The sequence below is a fragment of the Manihot esculenta genome, chromosome 3, assembly GCF_001659605.2.
Source record: "Manihot esculenta cultivar AM560-2 chromosome 3, M.esculenta_v8, whole genome shotgun sequence".
NCBI lineage: Eukaryota > Viridiplantae > Streptophyta > Magnoliopsida > Malpighiales > Euphorbiaceae > Manihot > Manihot esculenta.
This window is the reverse complement of record NC_035163.2, coordinates 7,205,639-7,216,187: the sequence shown is the minus strand read 5'-3', so window position 1 is coordinate 7,216,187 and position 10,549 is coordinate 7,205,639. Positions and strand designations below refer to the sequence as shown.

The following is a 10,549-nucleotide window of genomic DNA, read 5'->3' as shown; positions in this document are numbered from 1 at the left end:
TGCTGCACAACTAAATGGTTTATAACCTTTCTCACAACTTTTACATTCACATGTACATATAAAAATGATCACTACCAAAATGTCCACAGTCCATACATCTCCAACAGATATAAACCATCATCGAAAAGGATTTTTTTTTTTTTTTTTTTCATTTTTTCTATTTATCCACATTTATGAGACAACAAATCGAGAGTTTCTTATTGCTTATTGTGTTTTGCCTATTTTCCATGCAATTTTGATGTTTCATGGTCTGGAGAAGAAGGAATTCTGCTGACAAGCCATACCAGAACCGCACCAATAAGGGCACCAGATAGATGTGCAATATGATTAACACTCTGCATAGGAAATCCTCCACGAAAAGTGCCTGACAATGCAGCTGAAGCTTGGGCTGCTTCCATTACCTGTAACACCCAAAATGAGTACGCAAGGAAAAGTGATTTTCTTTTTTAGACCTTCCAAGTACAAGTACCATCCTGGTTGGATAAAAAACATAAGATTGCATACTTTTGAAGTCAGTTTCAGGAACATAAACCTGTGTTGAAAAGTTCAACACCTTGCCTTCTTAAAGGAGCTATCTGAGAATGCATACCAGTTCTTTCCCTCAGCTGGAAAGAGACTAAACCATCTAGAAACCATAACTTCTGATTAGCTCCTAAGGCTATCTTCATAGCTCAAATCCAGGAGCAAAAATTACTTCCATTAAAAGGAGCAGAAACCAAAATTATACCCGGATTATCTGAGCCTTGTAACCTTAATGGATGTCCAGTGACTTGAACTCCTAAAAATTTCCTTCATTTCCTTAACCTATTTCCGCTTCTCAATTCATTTGCTAGATCTAATTTGTCAAAGCTTCTTCCAAGCTCCTCAAAGGCAAAACCCAATCTTAGAGAAACTCATTAGTGTCTCCTAGATGTAAACCCAATCTGACATAATGTTCAGATTTGAGAGAAAGCGGAAAGTATGATTACAATTTATTATTGAGAAGATTTTCAGGATCAAGTATTTATAGTGTGAAATACATATGGACTAAGTCTAATGAAGTCAACAAACTGCAGTTTACACACCAGAATATCTAACTAAACAGAATAGTTTAGTTCTATATCAGCCAACAGCTTCCAGAATACTCTTACAGCTACTTCTCTCCACACTATCAGCATTTACAGTAAATCCCTGATAGGATAACATGATGTTACTTCCCTCACTTCCAGATTTTGTCAGAACAATTCTCAACATACCCCTTTACAAGTCAATGGAACTTAATTTTTTTTTCTTTTTTAATTTGAAATTCCTATGGAAATTCTAATTCGTAAAGGTATTGGAAGTGCTCACCTTTTCTATAACAAACTGGCCCAATATAAGCACTTCAAGGATCTTTCTCCAGTCCCATGTTATCTACAATAAAGAAAAACGAGGTTAAAATGTTCATGCATGTTAGTTTTTCATATAAGCATTTGTGCTTTCCGAACATTAGATACCTTTACAAGGACACTAATTGCAAATAATCCAAAGACAGCACCAGAAGCTCCAACAGAAACTGCATTTCTTGGTAAAACTAACCATGAAACGAGATTTGCTCCTACACCTGTGAGAATATAAGAAAGCCACAATGCAAAATTTCCCTCCTCTTCTTCAACAAGCTTCCCTGTTGGTGAATAAGGATGCAATTAATTTCATTTACGTGATTCAGACAGCAATAGACACATCCTGACAAAAAAGAATAATGATCCTCACCAAAAATGTACAAGAAAAAAAGGTTGCTTGAAAGATGTTCCCTGAAGCAAAAACAAGCCAAGATTAGGAAAAAGATGGGCAACAACATTCATAAACAATAGCCTTTTCCACGTGATCTGGTATCATGTTTACATATAGTTTCATTTGAAGTTGACATCTAAATAACCTTAGTCAACAAGAAGACCTCACCAGCTAGCATGGCAGAATGTTGCTGTGACAAACTGGTACCAAGCAGGCAAATTGTGATACAAGTACAGGGTTCTGATGCCACGAACCTTTGCAAAAATTGAAAACAAAAAAACTATTATTAGCTTAAGCTTGTGGAGACCCTGACGCAAGCAGTAGTTCACATATGGATGGAAAAAAATAAGGGAGAATTACTATCTAAGTCCTTGAGCTTTTAGGAATTTCATTAGTTTGTCCCTATTTCAAAATCACTCAATTAAAATATCCGTATATTTTATAAATGGAACTATTTAGTCCTTCTATTAAATAAACTATTAGTTAACTTGTTTTAGGCTTTCAAATGGACTAAATAGTATGGATATTTAAAATAATAGTGACTAAATAATACTTTTTATTAAAATTACAGACACTGAACAATATAAATATTTAAGGTTGCTAATGTTTTTTTTCTAGAAAGGCTAAATAGTCTGCTTTTAAAAAATATAGAGGTATTTTAATTGAGTAATTCTAAAATAAGGATGAATTAGTGAATTTCACTGATCTTCAGGTATCTAATAGTAATTCTCCCAAATATTACTAATAATAAATAATCAATCTTAAAACAACTTCCAAGTTTTAGGAGTATAAATGAATCAAATTATCCGTGAATTATTTGAGACTCCATTCAATAAAAGCTCAATTGGGCTCGATTCGTCTTCTAAACGAACCAAATTCAAGTTTAATTTCTAAGCTTGTTTAGTAAGCGAGCTAAGATAAAATTTCATAGTATTCCGCTTGTTAAGACTCATGAGTTCAGCTTGCTTCAAAATTCATGATCAGACTCACGAACTCTCATTGAGTAGACTCATAAACATGAGCCTGCATATATTTTCATGAGTCAAACCCGAGCCTTCGCTCCATTCCATTCAATTCAATTGCACTCCTAAAACTTGTTGACATTCAGCTCGTTAAGATTTAAGAGCTCGTTTTTACAGGTTCACAAGCTGACTTGTATATATACTTATTTAACTAAAATAATTACCCTATGTTTGCATAATTAACTATGCAAGAGAATTGGAGATAAACTAAAGAGAGAAAATGAAGAAAAAAGAAAAGAAAGAAAATTTTATTTACTTTGTATTGTTTGGATAAATGATTAAGTTAGAGGGGAAATCAAATTTCTCCCTTAAAAAAAGAAGGGAATTTAGGTATTTTATACCTATTTCCCACCAATTTGGAAGAAAATATTTTGCGGCATTTGTAATAAATTCAGAAATACATTTTCCCATCTTTTCCTCTCATTTCTCTTCATTTCTCCCCCTCAATTTATGTCCAAACAAGAGATATCTAAGAAATTTCTTTTCTTTTCCTTTCTCTTCTCTCCATTTCCCTTAAACCAAACAAAGAATTAGTTTTAAATTTATTAATTTAAACTAAAACTTATTATAGTTGTAAATAAAGCTTATTAATATTCAGCTCAAACTTGAAATAAGCAAATTTGAGCTCAAAAAATTTTGAAGAACTAAACTTGGACTCTTCAAAACTCCGCTCCACCGGGGTAGTTTACACCCCTACCTAGCCTCTACATTTTTCTCAAATCAACATATCAAAATGCAGACATGATACCAAACACATGAAAAGGAACTACTACCTAATTCATGCGGGCTTGATATATTCTGGGATTGTCTAATTGCAAACTCAATTTCCTTATAAGATGGATAAGGTGTTAAAAACAAATCATCAATTCAGTCGCTAAAATACTCAGTAGCATGAAAGCAAACATTGGTTAAGCACCTGAAAAAAGTGATCTGCAACATATAATCCAAGATTGAGAAGTATAATCCAGAAGACACCATTTGCACGTTTCTCTGGTTTCCTTCTCTCTTCTGGCTTGTCAAGTTCAAGCTGCCGAATCATATCTAGTAGAGAAAATAAAACACAGCTGCTTAAACATCACCTGTCTCTAGACACATAATTTAATTGACAAAGCTTCAAGTGCATAATGAAAGGAATAACACATTATCAAAATTCACTCCCACTCCAGGTGTTTGAAAAAATTCCCAAAAGAGAAGAAAGCATTTCGCTCCCTCAACTTAAGAGTGAAAAAAGACCCAAAAGCAGTAACCAGTTTGATATAAAGAAATAAGCTTATAAGAGGAGAGCAAGAATCCACCTGAGCCATTCATCTTACACACGAAGCGAGACCGGACAACAGTGAGAGGAGGAAGTAAACAAGTAGAACTCGCGGGGGCGATGATCAATTTCGGATAAGCGGAGAGACGAGGAGAAATGGTAAGAGAGCTTGAGAAAGGGCTATAAGAAGCCATGGGCATGCAAGTGCAAGAATAACAAGGTTTCACCATCGGAAGTTGCTGCAACCGCAGCTGAAACAGCCCCATCATTTTCCCTTTGAGCCCCTTTTGGAGGGAAAAGATGATATGTTTTTATACAGGCGAATATTGGGCAACAGACACTGACGAGTTGAGCTTGAGGCCTATTGTTTTTGGGCTCTAATCACAGTTGTTGAATAGATCCACTAAATTTGGTAGGCCTGCAGTGGGCAGTTGGAAATATTGCTGTGGTTGGTCCGGACAGCAATTGAAAAGGAGGAGGATGGGTTTGCTGCTTTTGGGAGGACAGGCAACTGCTAGTTTACCAAAAATAAATAAAAGACATAAAATAACTTATATTTAAGCCTTATGGAAAATATTTTTATTTTTTTAAATTTTGGGGCACTTATAAAAATTGCTAAAAGAAAATTTTTTCATTAATTAAAAAGAAAATTAAGTTATTTTTTAAGAAAATGAAATTTTTATTCAAAAGAGTAAATTATTTTTTGAAATATAAAAATCTTATTAATAGTGTTATATATTAATTGATTAATATCTTTTACTTTTTAAATAATAAAAGATTAAAATATATTTTTTACATAAAAAATATTTTCTCCATAAAATATTTTTTATATATTATTTTCTTAAAAAAGTCTTAAAATAAATATTTTTATAAAAATTATTTCTAAGAAATTTTTTTATTTAGTTGTAATATTATAAAATAGATAATATTAATAAATTTATATGTACTGGTTTAATAAAATTTTTAAAGTTAAGGAAATAACTCTCTTTTGAAAAACTGAAATAATCTTTTACCTAATCTTTTAGGCGAAAAAGTCAATTTTTTTTTATTTTTTATGATTATAGTTTCATATTTTAATTTTAAATAATAAAATTAATTATTTAAATTTTGTCACGATTTTAGTTAATATCTAAAATTAATTTTGACCAAAATTAATTGTGACCAAAATTACATGTTAAAGTCTACGTGAAATTTTATAATATTTAGTAATTTTTAATTTCACATCGAGATATATCAAATAATAAAATTAAATTTTACACTTTTTTATTATTATAAACTTACTTTTTAATTTTTGATGAAAAAGCTCAAACTTTTAATTTTTTTACACGATTATAGTTAATATTTAGAATTAATTTTTACTAAAGCCTCATGTTATATCTACATGAATTTTTTTTTTTATAATTTTTAATTTCATATTATCAACTTTTAGGGTACCCTAAACACTTTAAAGTTCAATTCCAACAATTATAGAACCATCCAAAAAAATTTCTAAATTTGCAAACTCAATCCTTAAACTTGATAGTCATAGGGGTGAGCAGTATTCGGTTCAAACCGAAAAAATCGACCAAACCGATTTAAAAATTTAATTCGGTTTTTTATACATTTCGGTTCGGTTCGATTTTTAATTTCAGAAATTTCAATTATTTTGATTTGGTTCGGTTTTGATCAGAAAAAAATTGAAAAAACTGAACCGAACCGATTAATAATAATAATATATTTTTTCAATAATATAGAGAAATTAAATCATATTAAGATTAAAATATTTTAATTAAATTTTAAAATATTAAAAATAAAGTGTAAAAAATTAAAAAATTATTAAAAATCGAAACCGATCAAACCGAACCGAATTGAACCGATTCAGACCGATTTGGTTTGATTTGATTTCTGATTAAAATCGATTCGATTCGATTTTCATAAATACTAAAATTTTGATTTTCAGTTTATTCGGTTCGGTTCAGTTTTGAACCGAACCGACCGAATGCTCACCCCTCAGAAGTACAATTTAGCCCTACCAAACATCACAAAAAGCGTGCGATATAAGACAAGCCACTACCCGCTACCTATGATGTGCAATGGCCAACTACAATATGGCATATAATGTTGGAAATATGTGCTCTAGAGTTATTAATTTGATAAAATCTTACATATTTAAACATAAATAATAGATAATTTAATTAATTAAATATTATTTAAATAATAAAATATAATCTATTATTTATTAACTTTTGATAGTCGTTCCATTCTCAAGGAATTGAGAATACGATGATGGAACGTATTTATATAAAATACTATAAAATATTCATAATCGTAAAATGTCTCATTGGGAATTAGTCATCTAGAGTAGCACGTCACTTCTATTTGCCTCTATTGATCAATGTAGTGATATCAATGATACTTGAGTGGTGAGTCTCATTTGATGTCTAGGCAGATATGTAGAGGCTCATGGTGATGAGTGGACCGAACTAGTGGCTTTAAATGAATAACACATGGGGTTTACTCTTGCCAATATTTATTCATCTAGATCATAATAGTGTATATGGTCTATAGACTTGAGACTACACTTATCTCATATGCAGATGGTTTGAGTTTGATATCGCTTATATACTTATACAATGTATGAGCATACAACGAGTGTTGGCTCAAGTTAGTTATACATGGAGGTAAGGGATCAGTCAAGATAAGATTTGTTATCCCAATAAATGAGTGGAGTCTTATGACCGAGTTAATTATTTTTTATAATAAGTTCATGGCCGAGGCAATATGACTTAATTAGAAAGAGTTTCTAATGTAAGTCTTCCTAATCAAGAATTAGAATTAAGTAAGATCATATGATCCATAGTATTTGGATTTGATATTTAATATGGCCTTACCTTGGATTGGAATTCTAATAACGAAAGTATTCCAGTACATGGTAATTTATGATCATGGTTTGGATTCAATGAAATAATATATTCATTATTAATTGGGTAGTCATGATACATTATACTAGATATTAACTATGATTTATGGGGATCAAGAATGCATGGAATGTCATTCAAGATATATTGAAAGGTTGTTTTCATTTTCATTACCAATTGATTATAAATCTGGAAGTCAAACACATAAGAACTAATCTTGAGAATATTAATTAATTAAATGTGTTCGATTAATTATATTAATTAGTGAATTTAATTAGTAACATAAATTGTAAGTTCTTAGAGTGATTTGAAAATGAGTAAAAATTAATTTAATGGAGATAACAAATTCATGAAATAAATTCTATCTACATACGACATGAATTTTAAAGAAGAAGATAAATTCATGTGATGAATTCTAACAATGCAAGACATGAATTTTAAATAAGAAAAATAAATTCTTGCATCAATTTTATCCATGTAGAACATGGACTTGAAAGAAGATAAAAATATTTTATTGGGCTATATTTGATGTGGACTTGATTTAATATGGTATGGGCTTCAAATATAATTTAATTGAATTAAAAGATTAAGTCTTACTCTCTTAATGGACTTAGGATAAAATGTTGGTTTAGCTCGTATTCAATTAATATGATTGATTAATAAGAAAATAATTAATATGATTAATTTAATTAATTTAAATTTAATAATAAACATATGTATAATACATGTAAAAATTATTCTTAAGACTGTAAAATTAATATATAAGTCAAATTCTCATTTCATATGGACTTGAGTCATCTAATAGTTAAATCTTATATTGGGTCTAAGACTCAATATTAGTCAAGCCCAATAATTCATCAATAGTAATTAATGAATTAGATTAATATAAATTACTTTAATTAATTATAATTATGATATTCATTGATTAATTAAATTAATTATGATTAAGTGATTATTAAATTAATAGAGATTTAATTAAAATAATATCACATATGGTACCGGAATTATTTAGTGAGAATTTAGGAGTTTGGGAATTAAATCTCTAACTACTACCCCATCCATCCCAACTCTCTATAAAGGAGAAAGTTGAGAGGACGGAGGGTGAAACCTCATTCTTCTCCCTCCATCAAATGGAGAGCTCCTCTCTTACTCATCTTCTTCCTTTTCTTTATTCTTTATTAAAATAAAAATATTTATCTCCATTGTTACGAGAGTTATAGGTTAATTCTCCTACTCATCCCACCTAGTCTGTGAGGTCAATCTCCTGTTTTTGGCATTTAAAGAAATTTGTCATCCCACCTAGTTTGTGAGGTCAATCTCCTGTTTTTAGCATTTAAGGAAATTTGGAGAAGAAAAATTTTGGTCGTGGATGGTGGATTATGCTGGAATCAATTTGTGTGAACAAATTAAAAAGTTGACATTTGGAAGCTTAAATTCTATCAAGCAAAAATTAAATATTCGCTATAAGAGGTAGAATCTTAATTTTTTTAGGATAGTTAATCTTTAATTTTCTCTATATTGACTAATTAATTTTCTTAGATATAATTATTATGTGATAATTTTGATGTTGGTGCTTGAATTAATTAAATAAAAATTAGAGCATTATGTATCAAATTATAGTAAGTAAGAAAATTTTTAAATTTTATGATTTTGCCCAAATTTATTTTTACTTCTACTGTGATTATTGAGCAAAGTCATAAGAAGCTTTCACACGATCCGCAATCTATGAATCCATTTGGCTTTCCAGTCACAATGCAGCTGAAGGATGATATGGGTTGAGAAATTTATTGAAGGAATTAAAAGTTCCAATAGACATTATATGTGACTCTAATCAAATTTAATTTTAAGGATTGACTATAATCACGAAAGAATTATTCTTTTGTCTAAAATCAAAAGGCTAGACTGATAAGGATACGCAAGATACAAATTAAGTATTTTGAATATTTGTATTTATTTTATCTTATCTCATGTAACTGTATAGAAATGTGTATATATATACTTGTATCTCTACAGAATATTAATATAATTGAAATACAGTTTTCTTCTAAAGCTCTTTATGGTATCAAAGCCTATAGGATCTAACTTTTTCTTTTTCTCGATCAAATGGCCAGTACTGTTCAAAGTTTGGAATCAACACCTATTTCTGCAAAATCCTCTCCCGCTTCGTCATCGCAACTTGCCCCCGTTTCCTCTCCTCAATACCCAAATGTTTCTTCATCTCTTACCATAAAACTTACATCTTCTAACTACTTGCTATGGGAGGCACAGATAATGCCTATTCTTTATGGGTACAGATTAGCTTCTCATGTTGATGGGACTGCTCCTATTCCTCCTCGTGAAATTGATGGTGTTCTGAATCCTGCCTTTTCTAATTGGTTCTGCGATGATCAAATTGTTCGTAGCTGGATCAATGGGTCTGTCTCTGAGTCGATTTTTACTCAGATTGCTCGTTGTCAAACTGCTAAGGAGGCTTGGGATAAACTCTCGGGTATTTACTCAAAAGGAGCCCAGACACAGATTCAACAGTTACGTAAACAATTACGTCAATTGATGCGTGGGACAGATACAATTGATGATTATATGAGAAAAGCTCGCACTATTGCTGATCAACTTGCTGCTTTTGGTTGTCCAGTAGAGGATGGTGTGTTAGTTTGTGATGTTCTTGCCGGACTTGGCACGGAATATAGACCATTTACACGTGCGATTGAAGCCCGAATTCATCCTGCTAGTTTTGATGAATTATATGCACTGCTCTTGAGTGAAGAACAGCAGTTGCGTTTTGATTCTCTGAGTCTTGCATCTTCCGTTCCACCGACGGCTCAATATGGAGCGGCGGGTCGTGGAAACTCTGGTGGTGGACGACCTAGGGGGCGAGGTCGTGGAAGAGGAGGGTCTTCTGGTCGACATGGATATTATAATAATGGAGGTCGTGGTACCTCTTCTTCAAATACTGTGATTTGTTATAATTGCAATGGTAATGGCCATTTGTCTCGCCAATGTCCATCTCCACGTTCTGTGCCTCAAGCTAATGCTGCTCGGATTGATGGTGGCAATTCTGCTGGTTGGACGGTTGACTCTGGTGCGAATTATCATCTGGTTGCGAATCAAGAGAACATCCATCATCCTCAGCCTGTTACAGACAATACTGCTCTCACTATAGCTGATGGTAAAACTCTTCCACTTCATTCTGTTGGGTCCTCTGTTACGTCAATAAATGGCAGAGATTTTACTCTTAATAATGTTCTTTATTCACCTGCTATTAAGAATAATTTGCTATCTGTTTCTGCCTTTACTGCTCAAAATAACACTTCTCTTGAATTCTTTCCTGATTATTATTTTGTGAAGGATATCCCCACGAGACAGGTACTTTACCAAGGCCGGAGTAAGGATGGGTTGTACTTCTTTCCAATGCAGTCTGTTAGGTCTTTCTCTCCTAAGGCGTTTTCAGCATCTATCTCTCTTTGGCATAATCGTCTTGGGCATGCTAATGTCAAAGTTGTTAAGAATGTTCTTAGAGCAAACAAGATAGCTTTTGATTCCAATAGTTCTTTTGATTATTGTCATTCCTGTAGTGTGAGTAAATCACACAAATTGCCCTTTTCTAATTCCCATCATAATGTTAC

The 10,549-nt window shown here is 31.7% G+C and overlaps 1 protein-coding gene across 1 annotated transcript; it reads right to left on the bottom strand.

Moving 5' to 3' along the window:
* On the bottom strand, window positions 1–4,402 carry LOC110610770 (rhomboid-like protein 11, chloroplastic). The gene is made up of 7 exons (XM_021750836.2): window positions 4,070–4,402; window positions 3,691–3,815; window positions 1,921–2,006; window positions 1,732–1,772; window positions 1,476–1,642; window positions 1,330–1,392; window positions 1–401 (listed from the first exon to the last, which is right to left on the bottom strand). The coding sequence occupies exons 1-7, from the start codon at window positions 4,296–4,298 to the stop codon at window positions 219–221; spliced, it is 894 nt and encodes a 297-aa protein (XP_021606528.1). The 5' UTR covers window positions 4,299–4,402; the 3' UTR covers window positions 1–218.
* Window positions 4,403–10,549: the final 6,147 nt, after the last annotated feature.